Below are 26,084 nucleotides of genomic sequence, written 5' to 3' on the forward strand. Positions count from 1 at the left end.
GCTTCTCTGTTGGAGCAAGCGCACTTAACCTCTTTAATCTACATACTATTAATCTTCATCCCCTGTGAACTCTTCCTCCTTACAGGACTCTTCATTATTGAATTTGACAAACACGTTAAATGTGCATAACTGTTCGTTTTGATCCTCGCTTGGCCGTTTGATCTTAGCCAGCGCTTTTGCAGAAGCAAAGTGAGGTCGGCCTCCTGGCCTCTGCTCATCAGTCTCCTCTCTCCCCTGAGTTTTAGCCACGTCTGATAGGCACTGACCTGAATTACCAGTTGCTACTGACGACTAAGAGAGAGAAAGAGAGGAAGAGAGAGAGAGAGAGGCCCCAGGGAATGCAAGTTATCTGTGAGGTTCACCAGTCTGTGAACTCCTTGTCAAAGATGAGTCGTCTTATTTCGAAATCTGATGGACGTTGTGTAAAGCACAGGGATTGCACTGGTTTGATGGTTATAGGGGTAAATACTGAAAATGTTTACCTGTGTGTGTGTGTGTGCGCACGCGCGTGTGTGTGTTTAACAGCAGGATGTCAGCGAGTTCACCCACAAGCTGCTCGACTGGCTGGAGGACGCCTTCCAGATGAAGGCTGAGGAAGACAGGTAACCCATCCTCGCCGTGGTGACGGATACTTCCTGAACCCTTTCACGTGTTTTCACGTTATAACCACAACATTAATTTTATTTTATTAGGATTTTATACAATGGATCTCTGCAAACTTACTCGTGACCTAAAATACATTAAAGTTTGAAGATATATAAAGTGACAAACGCACAATTTGCGGTCTCGTTTTATGCTGCGGTTCTCTTCTGACTCCAAACACACACCTCAGTGTAATAAGCAATTAGTCGAACTCTAGAGTTAGATTCCTTTTTGCTGTCATGAGAAGATTCAGTTGCTTTTCACTAACACAGCTACTTCACAATGTGGTGCTTGATATTTAAATTTGAACAGTAAACAGCAGAGGTGCGCCACAGTTTTCTTCATTTTGGGAGATCGGCCAATACTTGGATGTGAATCTGATCTTATCTTTGCCAAATTACTAAAACCACCCAAGTTACATCTGCCAGGGTTAAAAACAGTCACCGCGCTGTCAACAACTTGATGAATTTGTCGCCTAATTATAGACTTAGACAAAAGGTATCAGCCAAAATCAGCCTGAAAACTGCAACCTGTGCACCCCTAGTGAACAATCCTCCCCCACCCCCTCAAGAAATTCAGGCTTTGAATATCTAATATTTTTATTCAGACTGTCCCATTCACTACACACGTATGCTTTCGGGTTTTCTTTTTACCACTAAATTATCGGCGAACGTTTGAAATCTGCCCCGTTTTTCACCTCAAACGAGCAGATGTGGTCACTGGGCGATTAAACGAGGGAGACGCTTCACGCTGAGGCTTGTGTTTTCTGAAATAAATATTTCTTTTACAGCGTGGGAGAGAAGCCAAAGAACCCGATGGTGGAGCTTTTCTACGGCCGCTTCCTCGCCGTGGGTGTGTTAGAAGGTGAGAGCGAGTTTGTAATTTAAAACATAGTTAATAGTAAAGAATCGGACATAAATAAAGCTTTGGCGTGGGGTCTGATGTCGGCGTCCACAAAGCAGGCGAGTCCTTGCCCCCAGTAATGAAAGGTGCCCTTGTCGTAATGAGATGAGCTCCATGTAAAACAGCAGAGCAGTTACATTGATCGCGGAAGACCTTGATGGCTGATTGACATTGTGTTTATTATGCACGACACGCTGGCCCAGAGCCACCAGAAGCCGGGTCTGTGGACTCTGCTGCTCGTAAAATGTCCTTCAGCGCCTCATCTGTATGTCTGCTAGCACGCTCCCTCCTCTTTTTTTCTGGCTGGACTGATATCAGTATGTGACGCGTGCTTCACGGTATTGATAAAACGACAATACAGACCCTCGGTGATAATTGTTACTTTTTAAGTAGATCCTAAAATGATCCATCACAATACCAGTCCAGTTATCTTCAATAAGAGCTGCTCCATCTTTACTGCCGGCCTTCAGGAGTTTTGGAAGTACCGGTGGAATCACAACTTAAGTTTCAGACACCGGGTGAAACGTATATTAAGAATGTGATAATTTTTTTTTATTATTATTGTTTTTTGAAATGTAAGTAAGGTCCCTGAATGATTTCTGCATAGCTTTTGCTACATTAATGATAAGTGGTTGCTTTGTTGTTTTTATGCAATGTCTTCCAAATTCCAGCCGGATGAAGGAGGAATTAAGCATATCTGGTGAAATGCATTTATGTAACGAGGGAGGGTGTGGCCAACTCTACACCCAGGTGCTTATAATTATTAGCCGGCTTCTATCCCTCAACATGGGCAAAAGGAGGGGATGAGATTGACTCAGAAAAGTTCAAAATTCTTTTTAAGAAGTTGCCAGGTTATTGGGGTGTAGTCGCAGAATGTCTTGTTGAGTCACAGTGTGCTGAGAGAGGGGGAAAAAAATGCAGATTAACTGCCAAGGATTTAAAGAGAATCAGCTGTGGAGCTGCAGGGAACACGTTCTCCTCCAGTGCTGCGTGATTCCAGAAATGCTAGCATGTTTGGGTGGAACAAATAATTTTATTTTGCATTATTCTTTTTTTTTTGTACAGTTGCAACCAGAAGACATAATCCTTCTGTATATAAACATATTTTGAAGAAATTATTAAATGGAGCCGACATATTCTGTCATTATTGTGGTGTTTAGACAACAAAAATAATTTCAGTATTTCTATTCAGTTTATGTCAACTTCTGGTTTCAACTGTATACGTTAAACTCTGTTGGAATTAATTAAATTTGTATCCAGATTAGAAAAAAAATGATCTGCCATTGAAAAGCATGAAAAGTCAGTTGCTTATGATGGAAAAAAATATATAAACATTTTTTTATCGTCCCTTGTCAGAGGCTAGAGTTTTGGACCAGTTTTACTAAGAGAGTCTGATGACTTACAGTCTGTCCCCTCTGTGTGGAATCCCTCAGGGAAAAAGTTTGAGAACACAGAGATGTTTGGCCAGTACCCCCTGCAGGTGAACGGCTTCAAGGACCTCCACGAATGTCTGGAGGCGGCGATGGTGGAAGGGGAGATCGAGTCCCTGCACTCAGCAGAGAACTCTGCCAGATCTGGTCAGGAGGTAAGAGATGAAACAAGGTGGACATTATTATTTTCACAACTGTGCTGAGGGACAATCCATTATGCTGCAGTTATAAGTGTCGGTTTAAATGTAGACCAGCTGGTTGTATTTCTTCTCATGATTTCCTTTGCTCAGTTGCTGAAACTGAACAGCTGAAGCAATCGGTCGGATTGTTTTCCAAAGCCCTTGCTCTTTTTCTGACACTTGTTCTATTTTGGATTTGCCCTCTGCTTTGACACAGTCTTCACTTCACTATCCCAGAGCAGTTGTGAGCAGCTAATTATCAGGTCAAGGTACAGATGGGTACAGCCCTGTGGAACTGGGTGGAGGGACCGAGGTGGGGGTGAAGTAGAGACAACTCCTTTGACATCATATCGGATCAGACGGTTTCCTGCAAAGCATCATAGAAATGTAAACCACCAAAAGCCAAATGTATCATCCTGTGTGATTTAGTGTTAAATAACTGACAGTTTTTAATACAACCTTTAGATACAATTATTAAACATGTGTAAGACTTGCAGTAGAAATGGTAATAGTTTACATAACCAAGAAAAAAAAGAACTAATCATGAGAGAAGCTGCATTGTGATACTTGTACTACCATGCTGGACCAGTAGGAGGCGATAACACCCCCGCCCTCATTTAAAGGATTCATATTAAGGCCCAATTTCAAGGAATCAGAAGATACAACTATTTGATATGTACATCATTTTCATAATCACTGAAGGTAACATAGTTACGTGATTGTTTGGTTTTGTAGCAGAATGTGCCTGGAAAATGCACGATTCCCTCCCTTTATGGTGAGGCTTCATCACGGCTTTACAAACTGGGTTATTACCAGCAGCCTGACAGGTGTTTGGTTTTCTGTGCTGATGGAGTCCAGCAATAGCTTAAGAGCCACTTCCTGTCATATTTGAAATATCCAAATTTTCAAATTTGGATATTTTTGGATATTTTATTGGATATTTTAAGTTCACAGATTGTGAACTTAAAAGCCTCCACCTTCATATCAGGGCTTATTCCATTTTAGAACGATACAGCAATTGGGCAACAATCACAAGACAGACTTCACTTTAGCAGGAAACATTGTTGTATTTTTATTTCGATGTTTAGTGCATAACAGTCAGTTGTGTTGCTTTAAAGAGTAATCCAAGACTGTTTGCACTCAGTAACAAGGGAAAATGTGTATATTTTTAAAAAAGTAATTCTGGTATTTATTACCATCTCCTTACAAAATCCCACTGTTCCTTCCAGAGAGTAAAGACACTTAGTTGTCTTTTTTTTTTTTTTACTTTTATCTATCCTTCAATATACAACAGCAAAGCAAAATCACCTTAATGTGACATTTTCTTCCAGCACTGGTTCACGGAGCTCCCTCCTGTGCTGACCTTTGAACTGTCGAGATTCGAGTTCAATCAGGCATTAGGACGACCTGAGAAGATCCACAACAAGCTGGAGTTTCCCTCCATGCTCTACATGGACAGGTGATGGTGAAATGTTAACATTTACCATTATTAAACCGTTTGCTGACATGAAGTATAATTGTAAATAAATCCTGTTCTGTGCTTCAGATACATGGACAGAAACAGGGAAATAACCAGAATCAAAAGGGAGGAGATCAGGAGGCTGAAGGAGCATCTGACGGTGCTGCAGCAGCGCCTGGAGAGGTACGCTCTACTAAAACCTGTTGACCCCTAGCAAGGTCGGCAGAGCTCCCCTAGAAAGCCCTGGGCGGAGGTTACTCTCTCTGACTGGAAGCTTTCATCATCTTCCCTTTATTCCCCCTCTCCTCCTGCGTTTCCCTCCATCATGGCTCGCCTCTGTTTCCTTTCAGATATCTGAGTTACGGTTCAGGCCCCAAGAGGTTTCCTCTTGCAGATGTCCTGCAGTACGCCATGGAGTTCGCCTCCAGTAAGCCAGTGTGCACCTCCCCAGTGGAGGACATAGACACATCAGCCCCCCCTGGTGGCACGACAGGGCAACAGTTACCGCCACCGAGGCAAGTTCAGCTAAAAAAAAAACCCGAGGCGCTTTTCAGCGCGCTGGGTTTTTGCTTTTTGGGAAATATTCATGGGTTGAATGATTATTGGATGGATGGATTTTACTTGTCAGAACTCAAGGAGAGTTAAAGTATGGAATTCATTTTAAGCAGGCAAACCCAAAAAAGATGACGTAACAACCACTATTTCCAACTGCTTTTCAACAGAGTTTTCTATGAGGGTGGAGCAAATGCTTTCTTAGAACGAACGTCATTGATGTGGTTTCCAAAAAACATCCTGATTGCTTATTGAACTCTCAGGGATTTATTGGGATTTTTCCACAAAATTTGCTCAAAAACTAAAACATTTGGGAAGAATCACATTTAAAATGTATTTTTAGTTACAATTATAGTCAGGCAGCTTGTTTGGACACCATTTGGAAAGTTCACGTGAAAACTCTGTGGATTCAGCTCTTAAACAGTCTAAACCTGCTTGTATTAACGTTGGTGTGGGAGCAGCTTTGTGCAAACACGACCTCCCTAAATACTAATCTGTGTGTTACTTCATTCTGGTTCATTCTGTGTCGCGGCTCTGCGGCTTCACAGAACCACCAGAATGGAGGTAGTTGCATATCTGACAACCAGGAAGGAAAATAACTTGGGTTTTCAACGATTTTGCACACGCACAAAACAAAAAAAGGGGTTAAAAATTGTTACTACTGCGGTTCTTTGCGCCTGTGGAGGCTGAAAGTTTTCCCTTTTGTCTCTGTTATATTCAGTCAAATAGGAGAAAGATCTCTTGCCAATATTGATTTTTCAATACCCAGATTTTCTATTGATTTCAGGTTTAAAGGATGTCGTACAAATACATAAAAAAACTATGCCAAAATATTAGACTTCTACATAAACTATCAACAACATTATATTATTTATTTGTTGTTCTATCTCTGGAGAAATATGGGGCAGCACATATAAAATCAACACTAAACCTTTGTGACAAAAAGCTACAAGAATTTTATATAAAGTGAAGGCTAGAGAACATAATAATAATCATTTATTCAATCAAATATTTTGAACCTAAAGGATTTAGTAAATTTAGAAATGCTATTAGTCACGTTTAGAGCTGGAAAGAGATTATTGCCCATTAATTTCCAATGGTTCTTAAGCTCAAGTGACGGAAATAACAGAAGGAAGTACAATTTTAAAAGTAAAACTGTGCATACTACTTCAAAGCAAATGCACATTTTGGTGCGTGGACTAAAATTATGGAACAGCTTTGAATTGATTTATATTCATTTTTTCAACTCCTCATCCAAACACTTGATGTCATAGACACTTCTGAGTTAATGACTTTTTATTTTATTTTTATTTTTTATCTTGCTCCTCTTCCATAAAGCTCGGACTTATTGGTTGTTTGTTTTTTCTTCCCTCCCAGCAGCACAGCTGAGCCGGACTCTGTCCCTCCCCAGGAGAGTTCTGGCCCTGCTTCTGCTCCCGCCGCGGCGCCCCCTGCAGCCCAACAGCAGAGAGTTCCTGTGCACAAGCCCTTCACCCAGTCGCGGCTGCCGCCCGACCTCCCCATGCACCCCGCTCCGCGCCACATCACAGAAGAAGAGCTGAGGGTGCTGGAGGGCTGCTTACACCGCTGGAGGAGCGAGGTGGAGAACGACACCCGCGGTACGTTCCCGTCACGTCTCCGTCGCGGCTTCCTAACTAGAGACGCATCGATATTAATATTAATGTCTGTGTCGGTACCAATGTCCGAAATAAATTCTAGCTCGGATATCGGTGACAATAAGGGTACATCTAGTCAGGCTAATTCTATGACGCCACTTTATTATTTATTTTACATCATATTTAGAATTCCCAGTTGCTTTTTCTGAACCATTTAAAAGGTTTGTTGCAGTTTATTTTTCCACATTTAACCAAGGTAGTGGACCTTTTGTTTTTGTCAGTTTATTTTAAATTGGCTTTTATGCAATTAATTTCACTGACAAGTTGTGTTGTTTTCACATGTTTGACCAAGCTTGTGAAGCTATTTAAGTGTGCTGTACTGTTGAAGAATTATCAAATAAATGTGTATTTCAGTGCTTTTATGTGTGTTTGAAACATTTGAAGTCAATTCAGCACCGTTTTTCTGTATCTGATTGGTATCGGTGGATGCTAAACCTCAGATATCTGTATCGGTATCGGATGTGAAAAAGTGGATCGGTGCATCCCTATTCCTAACAAAGCTTTATGCTGCGTGTTGCATTAATTTATCACAATATATTAACGTCCTGCTCTTCTCATCAGATCTACAGGGCAGTATAACCAGAATCCACAGAACCATTGAGCTTATGTACACGGACAAATCTATGATGCAGGTGAGCGGAGTTTTATTTTTTTTTAATCAAAACAAAAAAATCCTCATCAGCTTCACGCTCCGTTTTCTCGTCTGCATTTCTAACGTCCTTGGCTCTTTTTTTTTTTTTTTTTTCCCTTCTTCTTCTCAGGTTCCATACCGGCTTCATGCAGTGCTGGTCCATGAAGGCCAGGCTAACGCCGGCCACTACTGGGCCTATATTTACGACCCTCACCAGCGCTGCTGGATGAAGTACAACGACATCTCGGTCACCAAGTCGTCCTGGGAGGAGCTGGTCAGAGACTCGTTTGGAGGCTACCGCAACGCCAGTGCCTACTGCCTCATGTACATTAATGATAAGAAGCCGTTCCTCATAGAAGGTACAATCTGCACTGGTGTCATGTTTGACGAACATTTCTAGATTGTTCCTGTATTATAAATAACCAAAACTCCAAGGCATCAGAACTTCACACGCTTGTTTACGTAATAAGTCATTAAAAAACATGATCCTCCAACTACTTCCTGTTGTCTTCTGCTTCCTGGGTGGCGCCACTAGCAACATCCAGTTGTTGATCACATGACTTGTGTGATGCAAAAAAAAAGTCATTTCCATTGCAGCTTTGCGAAATAAAAAATTTGAATGCGACCTCATCCCAGTGGCGAAACTTACCAATAAAACTAGAGTGTCTTTAAAAAATATCCATGTTTCCATTGAGCGAATTTATTTTCAAAATGTCAAATTTGCGTGTTTATATGGTCAATGGCAACACATCTAGTAACTTGTAGCATTCAGCCCCCCTGGAGGGGCGCGCAGCGACAATCGCAAGCGTTGTTGTTGGCGACAGTCCCTCATACCGAGGATGCATAGAGACTTTCTCTATTAAACCCTCCATTTAATAAAGCTTCACACCTTTTTCCCACATGATGATCAGTACCCCACTGTTTTGCAGAGGAGTTCGATAAAGAGACAGGCCAGATCCTGAGCGGCATGGACAAGCTTCCTCCAGACCTGAAGCAGTACGTGAAGGAGGACAACGAGCAGTTTGACAAGGAGATCGAAGAGTGGGACGCCATGCAGGCCCGCAAGGCCCAGCAGGAGAAGCTGGCTCTGGCTGCTGCAGCCGCGTCTGCAGCGCCGTCCAGCACCTCCACCTCCACTTCCTCCCCACAACCCATGAGCATTGAATCCAGCCCTCCAGATAATACTGGTAGGCGCCATGAGACTCATCAGAGCGGATTTGAAATTAACGCTCATTAGGAATTTATTAAAAGAGTTTTACCTTACGCAGTCTGTTCGCTTCCTTATTTCCGTTTTTTTTTTTTTTTTTGCTAAGCCAATTCTCTCCTGCACTCTCATTTATCTGTTGCTATCCTGCAGTAGCCCAGCAGGATCCAGAGTACCTGGAGCAGCCGTCGCCCACAGGTGACTTCAAGCACCTGCAGGAGGACACGGAGAGGGCCATAAGCAGAGCGGCCGCAGAGCAGGAGGACCGGAGCCCTGAGGTCCTGCTGAATGCTGTACGTATGGGCTGCAGGGCGGCGGTGTCGCGACTAAAGCTTCTAGGAAACGTCTCGTATCACCAAAACGTTCCATTTCAGGTCCCTCATTTAACGCACAACGTCAAGAGTGTCAAAGAGAAAATCCACCATCAATACAAACCTTTACACACACACAGTGTGTGGGTTTTAATAACCAGTGTTTCACCAAATTGGTTAAATAAATACTCAGCAGATTTCCTGCACAGCATTGAAATGTGTGGAATTTTTTTCTTTTGATTTTCCGTGTCTGGCTTGGTGGAGGGGAAAAGAGAAAAGGAAATTCCTTTTTCCATAAATTTCTGTTTGAACAAGTCTTTTAGTTTTTGAGTTCCATGCTAAGAATAAAACAAAAAAAGTTTGACAAAACCTCAAATTATGGTTCAATAAATCAAAGCTGATAACATCATAATTGTGTTCAATCTTTAGTTTTTACTCTTTGTTTTTAAAGTTAAATGAGCAAACATGAGTTGTTACACTGAACCTCTGGCTTTTAAATTGGGTCTGGATTAGATGGTAAAACATTAAAATTGTTGTTTTGCAAATGTTTATACACAGAATAAGGGATTTGTACTAAAATAAATAGTTTTATTTTAAAGACTCCACAAAATATACCTGGCATAGAAATGAAGATGGCAATTTGAGACAATAATTCATGTCCCTTGATCAGCACTTCTTTTTTTTTTTTTTTTTTGCCAAAGCAAAATAAATGCGATAGAAAATTGGATAGTTTGTCATTTTTATTTATTTATTTTTTACCATTAAACTTTAAGCGAATGTTATTTGCCGTCATTAGATGAATATGAAGAGCACTTGTAGTTAAGTCTAATGTTCATTTCTGTACAAAAAAACATTCTGAAGCTAAAAGGCATTTCACTTCAATCATTTTTCAAAGAAAACCTTAAAGTTAACTTCTGAAATTTTTAATCGGTTTTTTTAACCACCTTAATTAACAGCATTTAATGATTAATGCATATCCAGCTCCACTCATGCCATGTATTTGAATTTTCCTCGTTTTCCCCAGTTTTGCTCATCATTCCAGAGTTTCTAGTTGGAAAACGGTGGATTTTCTCTTTGTTTTCGTTCCAGCTGCTGATAACAATGTGTTTCTCTCCACTGTTTGTCTTCAACACTAAAAGAATAATATACAGATATTTAACTGCACAACGCGTGTCACTGGTGTCACAAGTTCCAGGCCGTTATAACGTCTAATAAAAAGTGTGTATATGCAGCTTTCACTACACTCCGTATCCCCGGCAGCCATATTGGACACTAAAATTCAGGGCCGTTTGATGAGCTGTTTTAAATCCTGCACTATTATTGATGAGGAAATATGAGTTTTCAGTTTTTATTGGGCTGCAACTGAAGATGTGTTCAGATTATGAGAGCTGCATTCTTATATTTCACCTAGTTTTTTTCCCCTCCTCCATCTAACATATCTTGTCCTTTCATCTGTCCTTCCTGTTCACCTGTTACACTTCCTCTCCAGTCAGCCCCCCCTCCCTCCACCCTTCAGCCTGAGGCCCAGATGAGCCCCGCCCCTCCCTCTGACCAGGTTAAAGAGGCCGAGGCCCCTTGCCAGCGCACCGTAGAGGTGGCCATTCCTCACGTGGGCACCTTTGTCATTGAGTCAGAGGAGGGGGGTTATGATGACGAGGTAGCTGCAGCTCCATCTCGGCTTCTCTTCCGTCTCTTCCTGCTCGCAGATGTTAAAAGGCTGTTTAATGTGCCTCCTCTTCACGTGGCTATGTATGACTCTGAGCTGTACTTTGTTCTGCTGACTGACTCAGGTCTTGGCATCAGGCTGAAAACTCGCACTGACACTAACCCTGCGTTGCCCTATCCGCAAAGCCTTCACATAAAAAATCTCCACTTCAGCCAATCTGTGTTTTGGCTCTGTGGCAGGAAGCCGTTTGCCTCTCTAGGGAAATGTTTTCATGTTGCTTTCCTCAGCTTTTATGTCTTGGAAGTCTTATTCTATCCTGGCTGTTAAGTGTTTTTTTTTTTGTTTTTGTTTTTTTTTTCTTCTCATTGATACCGAGGTAAGACTGCAATGGTTGTGTAAACACAAAGACGCTCGTTCCTCCTACAGCTACTGCCTGAATTGGTGTTGGTGCTTCAAGCTGGAGGTGCAAATCTTTCAGCGTCTAGTGATTCGATTCCGTCACTATTCGATACAGAAAAACTTTTCGATTCAGAAACCAGTCATTCAGAAACCAGTCTTTCTATTCAAAAGGTCCAGAGATTTTTTTTAAATTGTGACTAGCAAGATTAAAAGACAGTGTAAGCAAATGTAACATTTATTTAAAATGATTCTAGAAGATTTCCCATCAGTTTGTGTTAAAACAAAAATTGGTTTGTGAACCATTTTTTGTGCTTAGCTGTCTGGCCCTTTCTTAGTCAAAAAGTATCAGATACTTTTTCTATGGCGGCCAGGTGGATACGTAATGCGATGCAACTTACTCGCAAACGGGAGCAGCAAAGACAGGCAACTTAACTAATTTCAAAATAGATTTTTGAGCATTTGAATTGATTCAGAATTCCCAGCAGTAGGTGTTGCAGTTCTTTATAGAATCAATTTTGTTTTTGGAGACGGTGGCGACATTTCTTAAAGGCACAGGATTCTGTCTAGCTACAGAAAGAGCAAAAATATGATTAATTTCAATTTGATTTCCATGTTTGTTCCTCAGTCATTGATACGTACGTTAACCGATTGTTGTCGTTTGTCATAGACACATACCGGTGTTGGTCTGATGAGATATTAACGACCAATATTGACTTCAATCTTGTTTCCGTTTGTTTTTCTGGAGCGTAGGAGGTTGATCATATGATGCTTATTTTATCATGCGATAGTGATTTAGTGCCAGATTGTTGGGTGTTTAACTGAAGCAGAAAAGCAATGTCTGTGAGGATCAGGTCATTTTGGGATGTTGAAAGGACAGGGAAATGTATATAATATCGGTTAATATCAGTTACCGGCCATAACATTAATATTGCCATCGGCACAAATATTCATATCTCTGCATCCCTAAGTAATTAATATCCTTTGCTGAACATTGATTCCAATTTGTCACTTTGATGTCAATACAAATAAATTTTACTACCTGGGGGCCAAATAAAGGATCATTTTGCACTAAAATAAATTGTGCTTCCAACAAAATATGGATCTGGAGCATACAATACATAGTTTCTGCAGTGTAAACAAGAATCAGAACCATTCAGATGTATTCAGCAGCAGCCCTGAACAATTTCTATATTTGTGATTATTTATGCAAAAGTATTGTCTTTAGTGATCAATTACAGTAGGGGGGGGGGTTACTGTGGATTCCTATGTCTTTTCCTTCAATTGTCTACTTTGGTGTGCCTCAACCATAACATATTATTGGTCACGCATTAGCCTCCAACTAAACGGAAGATTAATGGAGAGGATGGTTGGTTGGTTTCTTTTCTTCACTATTTAGTAGTTGACTGAGTTGGCTGTTTTCCTGTGCTAATTCATGCCGCAGTAGAATGGGGTGTTTGGATTTTTAGAGAACTCGGACCGACTAAACCATGTCAAATTCTAAAATCTGAACTGTAGAAAAGCCGAAGTGACATAATGCTGAGAAAAAGCATCCAAGAAGAAATGCTCAGTACTCTCCCTCCACAAAACTTCCCCTTTAATTCAAAATGCTCCTTTCTAAGGTAGTTTTCTGGGATGAATGTCCACCCTGAAACGGTCAAAATGCTGTTTGAAGGAAGAAGAGAGGACTTATCATGTGAATCAGTTTGAATGATCTGACTAGAGATCCCACACACGACCCTGACTTTATGCTCTTAGTTTGTTTTAAAATCTCAGATTTTCTTTAACCCTCCTGCGGTCTTAAGACACAGGGTCAATAAGACCCCAAAAGTCTTTTACTCTCTGCGTGGTTCGGCAGGGTTGCACTGCGCTTTTAAAAGTTTTTTCTTTTTTTTTTTTTGCGTGCGTGTTGTTCTGGAAACTGACGGTCTGACAGGAAAACCCCGCTACCCCACCGTCTGACTGTAACATTTGCCAAGCTCCTACTGAGATTCACTCTGAGACAGCAGGAAGGTTCAGCCTTCATCCCACGTCAGTTGCCTCGGTTTTTACACACCGTCCTTTTTGAGGAATGTGCATCCTGCCCCTGAACACACTGGCTGTGGTCCCTCCTCGTCACTAACCGTGCATGCGGTGCTGGCTAACCAATAGCATGCCCTAACTCCTGTAGGCTCTACTACACTGCCTGAGAGCCATGAAACGTGTATATTTTATCATATTTTTACTTGAAAGATATTTTATTTAACATGGTTCCTGCTTTCTGGGTAGATAATGATGACCCCCAACATGCAGGGTATTATTATGGCCATTGGCAAATCCAGCAGCATATATGAAAAGAACGGGCCTGAGGCAGCCTTTTTTAAGGTACCATCTCTCCTTATTCCTCTCTTCATTCCACTATCTCTCACTTCATGCAACCATTCAACTCCTATTTTATGATCGTTTCTGATTCATCGCAGTGACTTGAATCAAAATGTGGAACTGATATATAATGACTTATTCCACCCAGAGTCATGGAAGTCCAAAATTCAGCTTCTCAGAATATGGGAATATTACGTACGATCAGTCTTTTCTTTTTTAGAAATTGAAATGCAGAAATATTGGTCTATTGAAGTGTTTGATCAGCTTGACTGATCCGTTGGGTCAGGGGTCTCAGTGCTTCATAGAGTCTCTGCGGGGTGAGGTCAGACAGGTTTGCTGTACATTGGGCAGTGTGGGCAGGTGCCAAGTCCTGCTGAGTGGGGAGAAAAAAATCAATATCTGCATTGTGCTTGTCGGCAACATTTCCTGGTGGATGCTCCGACTTTGGCCTCGATAAACTTGATTTCTAAAGGTGTTTTCACACCTCATAGTCCAGCAGACTAGATTTGATGGGAGACTAAAATGTAAGCAAAACGGAGTGTCGTCAGATTTTAGCGGTTTTAGGATTTCTCTTTTAAAATACTGTTTCTCCTGCTAGCGCTGGACCTGTACGTTTGTTTTGGTTGTTTTTTTTACCTAGAATCCCACGTGCTATCGTCCACTTTCTGCTTTCGGAGCAGTTTCCAGTCTGCTTGGCATTTACATACATTCATTCAAACAAACGGCACCGGCGTTCACTGCAACCAGAACCTCGGTTTGCCGGCGGGCCAGAGTTTTCTTTTTTTGGTCCGTTTAGTTGAAGCAGACGAAACAGGTCTAGTGTCAACGCACCCTGAATTAAACACATTTACTTTAATCTAAAATAAGGACTTCGAGCCAATCGGCAGCAGTGTAGTTTCTCCTGAACTCGAGTAAGACAGTTCTGGTGTTGTGTAGCTCAGGAGTGGCTTGACATAAGGATTATGACAGTCGGAGCTAACGCTGCCATGTAAGCAATAAATCAAATGGGCTCAAAAGTTTCCTTTTGCATGCTTGTTTTCCTCGTGTTTCTTTCAACCAAAACTAAAATAAAAAATATTCCTTGACGATGGTCTCAAAATGACAATATTGTGATTTATTCCAATCATTTCTGGGGACAATTTATTGTTTGGTAAAATTTGTTATCATGACTCCTTGTAGGGTGTCAGATTTCCTGCTGGATAGCTGCCAAGTCAGCAGCCTTCACCATGATTTAAATAGGCCACGTTATCCGTTTTCATCGGTCTGACGAAATATTCTAATTCTGTAAGAAACTGAATTTTGAGGACAGCTGTTAGTCATAATGATTACAAAATATATCACTCTGTGTACGATTAATCTTTATATTGGTTTCACTTTTTGAATCTAATTCCTGAAATAAATTAGCTTCGGGATACCTTAACTTACTGAGATTCACCTAAACCATAAACCTCTCAACCCTTTAATAGAGATGAAATCCTTAATGTGAAACACACATTTGTATTTGTTTCTTAACAGTTTAAAAAAAAAAAGAGTTTTATTTCAAAATGCAGGCTTTTTGCTGATTTTAAGTCTATATAGTATCGGAGTGAAAGTTTTCTGTAATTTTTAGGGGTGCACCGAGAAGCCGGCTCCAATTCCTTTAATTTTGGGAGATCTGCGATTAGGCAATACTTAAAGGTGAAACAGATTTTTATCCACAATCTTCTCTACTGTCACAAAAGTCTGAAAATCAGCCACTGTTGCCTTTTGTTCTGCCATGAAAGAAGGCATATGTGCAGTTAATAGTCACCCCGCTCTTCAGACCAAACAAAACAAAAAAAATCAGTATGGTCAGGCTTTGTAAAGATCTGTGATCGGCCAGAAAACTGCAATCGGTGCACCCCTAGTCATTTCCCAAAGTGGGCTAAGTTGGAGAGAAGCGGTGGCCCCCTGCTGTGTTGAACTTGAACCCTGGACGTTCCTGTGCTTTGTCTCCGGTCAGGCCATCAAGCTGGAATACGCCCGTCTCCTACGGTTTGCCCAGGAAGACACGCCGCCCGAGTTGGACTACAGGCTACACCACGTCATCGTTTACTTCATCCAAAACGAGGCGCCCAAAAAGATCCTGGAGAGGACTCTGCTCACACAGTTTGCTGACAGGAACCTCGCCTTTGATGAGAGGTACGCAACACCGTTCAGGTCCATGGATTCAAATCTTATTGCACTTCTCCAAGATCGGCAGAAGCATTCAGACGACTCAGACTTTTCCCATGCATTGTCACACTATGACCTCAAAGCTTCGATATATTTTGTGATGATGCTTAAAGAGACAGATTAACACGCTGATGAAACATAAGATACTTTTTGATACCGAGCTTGGATAAAGAAGGAAGCTGGTAGTTGCAGGTTTAATTTAATAGCGTTTTACCCAATGTTGTGTTTTTGTTGGTGTCCTGCAGAGGGCAGCAAAGTCCTTAATTTTGCAGAGCACATGTAGTCCTTTTGATTTGTCAGCACAGGCAACATTTTCTTGTTTACATGAACATTTCTTCTATGATGTAAAGCAATCTAGAAAAACACGTGTATAGAAATGTTTTACTAATTTAATTTTATTTTTTTAATTACTCACCCCTCCCTTTTTTTTTATCTCTTGCATTGTTAAAGTCATTTGGGGGCGTTGTGCTTAGCTATCTCTTAAAAAGTTTTCCACTGTGCATGTTGGCCTCAATCCATATTCATGAGCACAAAATTGATTTCTCCCTTCTCCTCTATTTTGAGCAAGATAATTAGATTTATGCGTGCATGTGGCCTCAATAGGGGCCTCCGGAGGAGCGTTTCACTTCTCCTCTCGGCAGTTAAGAGTGATTCATTAGGCCGTGTTAGGGCCTTGGGGCAGCGCCGACCGTTTCATTTGGTATAGCACCTCGCCATGACTCAGCGTCTCGCTGCTCACACCGCTTCGTCTTCCTCTCACTCCCACCTCCCGCACAGATGTAAGAGCATTATGCAAGTGGCACGCGCTAAACTGGACCTGATTAAGCCGGAGGAGGTCAACATGGATGAATATGAGGTGAGAAGTGACTTTTTTTTTTCTTCTTTTTTTTTTTATCCCATTTTGTGCTGTCATATTTACACAATCTCACCGTTTCACACTGTTTGAAATGAGAACACAATTATTCCTGAATACCAGCCATTGAGTTGATACAAATATATAGTATACAACTAAATTTAGTAGCACTTCATGTGCTGAATGTGCATGGAGTGATATAGGGGACTTTCTGCCTGTTCCACTTGTTGCATGCCGAAGATTTTAAAGTCTGGATGAGTATGGAAAAATCAAAAATGAACAAATGGGGGAGAAAAAGTTTGTCTTCAATCCAATTCTATTATCTACAGTTAAGAACTAGAATATCTGAAAAAATAAATGGCTTTTTACTTTGATTTAGTTTTGGTTTGCCTCGTCACAGCTTTGGCCAACTTGGTGATCATTGTGGTTTTTGTGATCAAAGATACCCAGTCGAGATTTTTCTGACTTTGTGATCTTAAGGATTAAAAAATATATATATTAGTTATGATAACTATAAATTAATAACAATAGTATATACAAAATAAATCAATGCAGACTAGTAAACAGCAATATTGATCTACAAAATAACCGATTAGAAAAGCAAAGAGAAACAAAAACCGAATCTGAAAGAAAAACAATAAAATGCAAATTAAAAGGGATTCATTCCAAATACAAACATAACCAAGTGTCTTCACAACAAAATTGAATTAACTTTTTCTTTTCTCCTCTTGCTAGCTGTTTTTTATTCTTCCCTTTTTGCCAATATTACTGGTTTTGACCAATATGGAGTCACCTGATGCAGTGTTAGATCCTCCACTGTATTTTAACAGAATATTTTCCGTCTTTGTGTTCCACAAATCTAATTTGTTTGAACTTTTTTTTCCCCCTCCTTTGGCAGATGTGGCATCAGGACTACAGGAACTTCCGTGAGACAACGGTGCTGATGGTGACGGGTTTGGAGCTGTTCCAGAAGTCAAAGTACGCTGAAATACTCTCGGGTTTCTCTCTGATTTCTTTGCAGTGAATCAAAAAGCAAAGCCACTGAGTCGGATACGAGTCGGGGTTCAGTAACTGTCACCGTGCACTTCCGAATTAAAACTCTAGACTCTAACATGGCATCTGCTTCAGTCCAAACTTGGAGAACATTTTGAAGTAATTGATAAAATATTAAAAACGGCAAGGATTTATTTTCTGAAACTGTATGGATGACTGATGAAAGATTCTCAACACAGTTTGCAATCTCTTCTGTCGTTCTGCCTGTCTTTCTTTTGTTCTTCTTTTCTTTCTATCATTCTTTTTAGTTTATTTTTTCTTTGTTTTGCCTTTCTGCCTATTTTAGTTTGGGTTCTTTCTGTCATTCTTTCGTTCTTTTTGCCTTTCTGCATTTATTTTTGTCTTTAATTTTTCTTTCTCTTTCTTTTACTCTATTTTTTTCTTCTTGGTCTTCATGTCCTTCTGTCATTTGTAACTTGACAAATTACAAACTTGTAATTTGTCAAGTTACAAATTTAAAGCCTGATCATTTTAGGCTTTTTAAAAAAAATATGCTAGAAATAAATGTCAATATTTTGTATTTATTTCTTTCAAATTCTATTAATAAAAAGTACAGACAGTTCTTGAGTTTACCTGCTTTAGGACAGAATACAAACCAGAATGTCATGGGACCGTTGGGTCGGCAAAGTGTCCCGTCCCAGTTTCTCCTGCAGGGGGCACCGTTTCACAGTCATTGCCTCTCCCAGTTTGATGGCAGTGCAGACCGGGGTCACTGAGTTCTTCACTTGGATCTCTCTTTAGTTTCCAGCGTTTTCTCTGATCCAGCGTTGTTATCTGACCAGAGTGTTTCTGTGTGTGTGTGTGCGTTCGTGTTCCTGTGCAGCTACGTGGAGGCCCTGATGTACCTCATCTACTCGTACCAGTACAACAGGGAGCTGCTGCTGAAAGGCCTGTACCGCGGACACGACGAGGAGCTGCTGGGTTATCACCGCAGAGAGTGTCTGCTGGTGAGACGCTCTCCCGCCGTCCCGTTTGGAACATTACCGCAATCGCAGGACGTTATCTTCTCCCTGAGATCTGCGTGTGAAGTAGTTCATCCCTCTGATCCCCGCCTCCTCTTTGTTACTCCCTTTCCTCTCTATCAGACCTCCGTCGCTAAAGTGACTCAGCAGAAACTAACAAAGCTGGATGTTTTCCCCTCCCTGCACCCCCTCAGCGATGAGCTTGGTTACTATAATCAGATTGCTTTCACTGAGATATTGCTTTGGCTTGCTCCAAGCCCACAAAGATTCCACAGAAAGTTTTTTTTTTTTTTTTTTTTTAATCTGATACTGACTGATGAAAATCCTTTCAGCGTCGTGATGTGAGCCTCTTTTCATTTCTCCCCCACAAAACGGCCTGCGCTTCGGTATTATTGGTCAGGGGTGGGTTCCCCCCCCCACACCCCCTCAACCCGATCCATTCTGTCCTCAGAACCTCTTCTCTCTCTCTCTCTGCTGCTGCTGCACTCGGTAACCTTACACCAGCATTGTGCTCATAATGTAATCATTGTAGTGGGAATAGGAAGCAGGAGGCCCAGCAAGTGTAAACACATTACCATGAGACACAAGCGCGTCCTCAGCTAACCTCCCGTCCCGGCCGGTCAGCTCAGATCCCCGGCCAGAGCGCCGTCCACGCAGCTGTTTACCTTCGCCTCTTGTTTTAATCGAAAACACAGCTAACGTTGACACAGTTAATGGACTTGGACGTTTTGCAAATCCAGCCCCGCAGCTCCTGATTCCAAACTGGCTCGCAGGAAGAAAAAGAGAGAGAAAAAAAAGGGAGAAAAAGAAAAGCTGGTCGTTCCTCGGAGAAGGTCAGCGAGTTTGTGTGTGACGACAAGACGCTCCGGGGCCAAGAACGGAAAGAAAAAAAAAGAAAGAAGAAAAGCTCGTATCTGCATTCAGGCAAGGATTTCAAGACCCGCTTCAGACCCAAATCTAATAAAGGAAATGAAAAACATCTCAAGGAGGAGACAAAATAAAACGGGGCTCAGAGAGACGAGGAGGGAGGAGGAGAAAAAACTGCGAACATTAACAAAGTGAATCAGCCTCGTTTTCTCCTGCGTCGTTCAGCTGCTAAACGTTCAGATTTCATTTTTTCTCGTACAACAATCGGATTTCACGTTTCTCTTTTCCATCGGTGACGTAAAGCCAGCACGTTTAGAGCTCGTCGGTAATATTTAAAAAAAGCTGTTTTGTTAAATTAAATGAATTATATGGCCACTCAGAGTAGAGCCACAGCAATTAATCAGCGTAATCATCGACTAAAAACTGACGCCGGATTTAATTGTCAGCATGTTGTGAAGGACGGCGGCGTCTGCTGCGTCCCCGCCCTGTTGTCTGCTAGCAGGCTGAATGCAGAGCTCTTCTTCTGAGCTACACTGACAAATGGAGTCATTAAAGTGTCTTTTTCTCATTTTTGAGTTCTGAACACAGCGACAAACTTTTGACCAATCCAACGCTCTGCATGGAGCCCAGGCAGAGGTGCACCGATCGCAGATTACCGATCTTTGAGAAGCCTGTGCTGCTGATTCCCATTTTGACCGATACTGAAGAGGCTCAGACGTGACCCGGTGGGCCGGTCTCTCACAGCGGAGCACAAGAGAACCGTGTTTGATTTTTAGGCCTTTTCCGAAGTAGATGAGGTCAGTGGATGATATCGGCTGATCGCCAATCTCCCAAAATGAAGGAAATTAGGGCCTAATCTCTTGATGCAGCCCTGCTCTGCTTTATTGGCTCCATCTGTTTGCAACGTTCCTGAAGTGCTCAGGGCTTCATTTTCCCAAAATGACTCAATTAACATCACGACCAATTAAAATCATTTTGATAATGTCTGATTAACACTTTAACATTTATTTTAATTACTTAAAATAAAGGTGTAAAAAAAATAAAAAAATAAAAATCTTGAGGCGTAGTTTACTGCTAAAATAACCAGAAGTTGTATCCCTGTTGAGAGACAGGCTGATGTTTATGGAGTGCAGCAGCTGCTGCACATTGCAGGTCAGCTGGATTAACCTCTTCACTGTCACCCTTAAAACACTTCCATGTTATCCAGTGGATCCATAAAGACGCCGGTGTCCTTGATGACAGTGAAGTTGGTTTGAAGAACACCACTAGCTTTCTTCTCGCTCCAAACAAATACAACCTCAGCTGCTTGGAAACCCATCTGGTTGCAGGGGGGGAAAAAAAACAAAACACATTCCGTCGTTCTGTGGAAACCGAAGGAGCGCCACCCCTCGCTCTCATTAAAGCAACTCTGTTTAAACTCCAGTCCGAGCCGGGTTGCATTCGAACCGTTTATCCACCCAGTTAAACTTTTGTGTTGAACTCACAGGCTTCTCTCCTCCTTGCAGAAACTGAACGAGCAAGCGGCTGCCATGTTCGAGTCCGGAGAGGAGCCGGAGGTGGGCACGGGCCTCGGCATCATGAACGAGCTGGTGGTGCCGTGCATCCCCCTGCTGCTGGCGCAGGAGGCCGAGAAGGACCTGCTCGCTGTGGAGGACATGAGGAACCGCTGGTGCTCCTACCTGGGCCAGGAGATGGAAGGTGAGCTCTCCAGGGAATGACTTCTGGAGGTCTGAAGGGTCGGACGGGCGGAGGATGCAGATCCGGTTTCAGAGCAAACGAGCCAAGCAAGATCAGGAGACGCGCCGAGACGGGGATCAGAAGTTCGGAGGTTTTGGATCAGCGGTGACGTACCGTGGCCCTCCTGTCCATCAGAAACACTTTCAGCTGTGCAGATTAACCCAGTGTTTTGTAAGCTGCATCAGTCATGTGCACAGTTCTTGGACTTTTACCGTCAGTTAGGATGATTGCAGTAAAGCATCACCAAAAAAAAAAAAAGCTACTCCACTTCAAAAAAGATTTAGATTAGATTTGTCATGTTACCTCCACAGACTTCAAAGTTTATTACTGAGATGCTCCTATTTAACACCACAGCACAACATGCTGCATAGTCGAGGTTAAAGGAAAACTTTAAAACTTGTTTAAACACAAAGTGCAACGTGAATTTGAACCCGCAGAATCAATCTGGGGTTTGTCTCAATCAACTGTAAAGTTTCTGCTGGAGCTGAGCGAGGTTTGGATGGAGAGCATCAGCTGACATCCACTTTTAAGTTTTGCAAATGCCATTAATGATGAGTTCAGTAGCTGGATGGGTTCAGAGTTACCTTGTGACAACGTAATGTAGAGCTGTGCATCATGTGCGCATCTATGGTGACTAATCGTATTTCTTCTTATAACTTGAGCCAGTGGAAGCATATAGACATTAGATAGAGGTCCAAGGATTCAGCCCTGGGGAACATCACATGCGTCATTTTCCTTCTATTCTAGTTACTTACCGCTTATTGTTGGTTGATCTCCAGGTGACTTCAGTCTCACAATAAAGTAGTGAGATTTGGTTATGAATTGAGAAAAATGGGGGGGAAAGTTCCAGAGATGTCCGTTTCTAAAAGGTCATCTCATATAGTATAGTATAGTCATCTCATGAACAGAAGCAAATGTTTGGGTGAAGATCCAGATACACTTTGCTCTGGATCGTCGGTGGGAAAGTTTGGACCGAAGCGTCTGGAGCTTTTATCTGTCCCCAGAGAGCTGCTTGTCTGATTTCCTGTCCTTTGTTCATGAAAAGCAGAAGGCAGAGCAATATCACCCAGAGCAGTCCGGTCCAGTCCCGCTGACCTCACCCGGCTTCCGCGCGGCAGAAATCCGCAAATATTTAGCTCGCGATTTCAGCCCGACGTTTTGCTCACCGCCTTCTCCTCTCTGTCTCCCAGCCAACCTCCAGGAGAAGCTCACCGACTTCCTGCCCAAGCTGCTGGACTGCTCCACGGAGATGAAAAGCTTCCACGACCCCCCCAAGCTGCCCAGCTACTCCACCCTGGAGCTGTGCGAGCGCTTTGGCCGCATCGTGGCCGCCGTCGGCCGGGCGCCCGGCGAGGGGAGATGAGCTCGGGACGCGCCGCGCCGCCTCTCCCCTCACGGACCTCCAGTCAGCCCACGCCTTCCTTCTTAGCCCAGGGGTCGCCGCTCGCTTCTCGCCGTTATTCTTCTGTTACTCTATTATTATTTTTTTTTTTTTGCTGCTATAGGTTTTATCATCCTAAATATTATTTCCACACTTCTTTTTAAAGCAAAACAGTAGAGGAAGGACGAGGCGGGGAGGGAAAACAATATTGTGAGAAGAGTTGAAAGCAATCACATTGTGCTTCAGCTTTGCAACATAAAAAACAAGAAGCTTCAAGGTTTTTCATAGTTAATATTGTCGTTGCTGTTTGATTCAAGCTTCCCTAGCCACACTAATAATCCTTTCTGAAACCCCCCTCCCCGCCCCTCTTTGTGGAATGGACCCTCCGGTTCTCTTGCCACCTGTTTGGTACAGTATTACCATGTTTTATTTTTCTAAGAAAGTAAGGAGGAGAGCCTTCAGATGTCTCCGAGGATCTCACATGGGTCTCATGTCTTTGTGAACTGTGCCAGAACGAGATGTTTTAAGTGCTGTGGTAGACGGCCGCAGGTTTCCTGTGGCTTGTTAATAATTTGAGAGAATAAAAATTTTATTTATGGCCCTTTTAGGCCAACTAAACGATTGTTTTTCGCCTCAATTTGATCTTTATTTTGCGTCCTTTGTCGTTGCTCGTTGCGGTCACAGACGTTTGCCAGGTAAGTAAAAGTTCTGATTCTAGGTTCCTATCGGTTCTCACAGAGGAGCGGTAGAGTTTTCTATAGCTGCTCATTGGAAGTAAGTATCCACACAGACAGAAACACATTTCAAAACGGTTTGTGGCGCGAATAATAAAAATGCAAAAATAATTTCAGCCAAGTACAAATTTTAAGTCCATTGGTGGACTTCCATGAATGTAGAGCAACAGAGTCGGGCCAGGATTTTTGCTCAAACTTTGATTTTTCTACCACTTAAATCAGAATTCAAATACCTCTCCATCTTTTTCACGTTTTGTTGCGTTCCAACCACAAAATTCAACGGAAAGAAAAGAACTGAAAAAAACTGCAGCTCGGAGGAGGAGCTGCGCCTCAGAGGCGGGGCTTGGTCCACTCAGGGGTTTTGCACAGCTGATTGGTTGCCACGGGAGACTTCTCTATCCTACACGAAAGAATCAAGGCAACACTCCAGGTATGATTTTGATGAGGGAATATTATATAAATCTCAAAAATAGTCGATTTAACACAATACTTTCCCTTTAAGGGTTTTGCAGATTTCCCCAATAAAAAGGGAATATTTGTCAGGGGTTCATTGAAAATAAATGGCAACAAATTTAGTCAGTTTGGAGCAACAAAAGCAGAAATTAGATCATTCTGTTGGGAACTGGATAGATTTTGTCCTTTCAAAACAATGCAGAAGGTGTAGTCATTTACAAAATGTATTTTGATGAGATTTCAGTTTGTAATCTTTCCTCCCAAATTGAAAATAAAAGTTGTACTGTGGGCCAAATTTGAGTCATTCTTGAAAGGCGTCAAGGGTCTGCAAATGGCCCCCGTGCCACACATTGAGCACCCCGAGGAAACGGGGGTCCTAACTATTGCTTTTAATACGCAATTTTTTTATTGTAATTAAATGTCTTTTCTGGAAATGCGACTTAAACATGTACTTCTATGTAGTAGATTTTTTTCACGAGTGTAATCGGCGGCGTGAAGCCTCAACAGCCAATCAGTTCCCCGTCCTTTCATCGCTTCACCTCTCTCTCTCTCTCTCTCTCTCTCTCTCTCTCTCTCTCTCTCTATGAACCATGGAGGTTTTTCTGAAGCTTAAGGGGAATTCACGCCGCCTCCGTTGGCTGATCTCTGTTTATCTGAGCATCTGCAGTCGGCGTGTCACCCGACACTCCCTCCCTGCGGTGGGCCGCATCTATCTGCAGATCAATAACCCACCGCTGTGTGTGAGAATTTAACTGCCGCTATAAGATCCAGCCAGTAACATGAGGTGGAGATCTGTATGTTGTCCTTGTTTCACCCTTGTTTAGAGGGAGAGAGAAGGAAAAAAAAAAGAAAAGCTGGAGTCCTCATCTGCTGAGCTGTGCTTTTGGTTTGTGTGTAACCACCTTTGACTTTGCCCATGTGGAGAGATAGGCATGTTTAAGTGGACATTGTTGGCTTGAAAATGTATATGAGGCATTAATTATCATTTTTTTGGCTGTGGCGTCCCCTCATTTTGTTCATTATTTCTATTGACTTGACGTGGGGCACCAAGCAAGGCGCGGTGCTGATTATAGAGTGGAAACAGAGGCTGTTTAAATGACACTGATAGACTCGACTTAATGACTGGTTTGAACTGCTTTCCCGGCTACATCAAGAATGACCGACATATGGACCCATTTCATGACCTGCAGTTTTAACGGGGCAAACGCACAATCTGATTATGCATCAAACGGAGAGCGACGTGACGATGTTTGAACCGCAGCTTGATCAAGACGAGTTCGAATGTTCGTGCATGCCATCGTTGCTCCGTAAAGAGCCATTTTCTAGCTTATTCGGACTTTTTTCAATTCGCAGAAGAGACGAATTCAAGACGTGTTGGGGTTCAGTGAGGGGACTGTCTGTCTTCTGCTGAGAGGAATGCTGTGGCCACCGGTGCAAAGCTTTCCCAACAGTGGCAGCAGGTGGTTGTAAGAGCACCTGCACATTTTGTGAGGTAAAGACTTGTGGTTGATGCCTTTGAAATAATAAAAAAAGCCACTTTTGTCCAAGAACAAACTGAAATTCTGTCTAAGACCCAAGCTGAATGCTTCCTTGTAGACTGATGATTATCCTCCTATTAGCCTAATATTAAAAATATTCTCTTTTATGTTGTCTTCTTATACCATGTCTCCAAGTTCCTACAAGTACCAACCACAATTGTTAATAAAAGGCTACATGTGGTTTACTATTCCCCCCCCCTCAAATATGGCAGTTCAACAATATTCATGAATATTAATGAAAAACCTGGAAAGCTCTGAATAACAACTTAATTTAGTTCCTTTGTTCTTTTGTTTGCTTTTAACTAACAAACCCTTTAACTACAATGAACTACTTCAGTTTAATTTAAAAAAATACTTTCTTTATTCATCCCAAAGGGAAATTAGATGTCATAACTCATATCATCAAAGTGTCTTCAAAGAGTCGCTGTGGGCAGGAAGGAGCTCCAGTAGCAGTCACTCTCTTGCAACAAATCCAAAGAAGCCTCTGACTGAAGCCGCTGCTACTGCATGACAGTCATGGCATGCTAACAGCTAAACTTCCAGGAAGGAAAGACGATATTCCACATTGATGTGTCCATCAGACTTTGGCCAGCTCTGCTAACTCGCCTCATTTGCTTTTGCTGCAATTCTATAGAACTGATCAGATTTTAGTCAAAGGAATGATGAGCTGGAGCGGTTAGTAACTCCAGGACAATGTCTGAAGACTGAACCAGATTGTGTATCAATAAATCCAGAAACGAGTTTTTAAACTGCTGAAAATCTCTAGAGATTTTTCATTTTTTTGGTTTGAATTTTGTCCCCCGAGAGAAAATTTCATAGAATCGCATACAACTGCAGCTACATCTCTAGGTGTGCAGGTTTGCTTCTTTACTTGCTTTGCACAACCCTAGACTGAAATTCTTT

General features: G+C 42.1%; 1 protein-coding gene across 6 annotated transcripts in view; it reads left to right on the forward strand.

Annotated features, from left to right (window-relative positions):
- usp25 (ubiquitin specific peptidase 25) overlaps positions 1 to 23,073 on the forward strand; it is a 35,348-nt gene extending 12,275 nt beyond the window's left edge. The window contains exons 8-26 of one of the 6 annotated variants that reach the window (XM_007556420.2): positions 526 to 602; positions 1,433 to 1,506; positions 2,979 to 3,130; positions 4,486 to 4,613; positions 4,701 to 4,796; positions 4,964 to 5,128; positions 6,543 to 6,784; positions 7,403 to 7,473; positions 7,603 to 7,831; positions 8,402 to 8,659; positions 8,830 to 8,969; positions 10,477 to 10,644; positions 13,318 to 13,413; positions 15,392 to 15,570; positions 16,381 to 16,459; positions 17,355 to 17,434; positions 18,333 to 18,456; positions 20,844 to 21,036; positions 22,266 to 23,073. In XM_007556420.2, the coding sequence (XP_007556482.1) occupies positions 526 to 602; positions 1,433 to 1,506; positions 2,979 to 3,130; positions 4,486 to 4,613; positions 4,701 to 4,796; positions 4,964 to 5,128; positions 6,543 to 6,784; positions 7,403 to 7,473; positions 7,603 to 7,831; positions 8,402 to 8,659; positions 8,830 to 8,969; positions 10,477 to 10,644; positions 13,318 to 13,413; positions 15,392 to 15,570; positions 16,381 to 16,459; positions 17,355 to 17,434; positions 18,333 to 18,456; positions 20,844 to 21,036; positions 22,266 to 22,438 (2,724 nt within the window). In that variant the 3' untranslated portion in view covers positions 22,439 to 23,073. The remainder of the gene's footprint in view (positions 1 to 525; positions 603 to 1,432; positions 1,507 to 2,978; positions 3,131 to 4,485; positions 4,614 to 4,700; positions 4,797 to 4,963; positions 5,129 to 6,542; positions 6,785 to 7,402; positions 7,474 to 7,602; positions 7,832 to 8,401; positions 8,660 to 8,829; positions 8,970 to 10,476; positions 10,645 to 13,317; positions 13,414 to 15,391; positions 15,571 to 16,380; positions 16,460 to 17,354; positions 17,435 to 18,332; positions 18,457 to 20,843; positions 21,037 to 22,265) is intronic. The other 5 variants (XM_007556421.2, XM_007556424.2, XM_007556425.2 and 2 more) reach the window with 5 other exon arrangements.
- Positions 23,074 to 26,084: the final 3,011 nt, after the last annotated feature.

Source organism: Poecilia formosa, unplaced genomic scaffold (genome assembly GCF_000485575.1).
Source record: "Poecilia formosa unplaced genomic scaffold, Poecilia_formosa-5.1.2 Scaffold79, whole genome shotgun sequence".
Lineage (NCBI taxonomy): Eukaryota > Metazoa > Chordata > Actinopteri > Cyprinodontiformes > Poeciliidae > Poecilia > Poecilia formosa.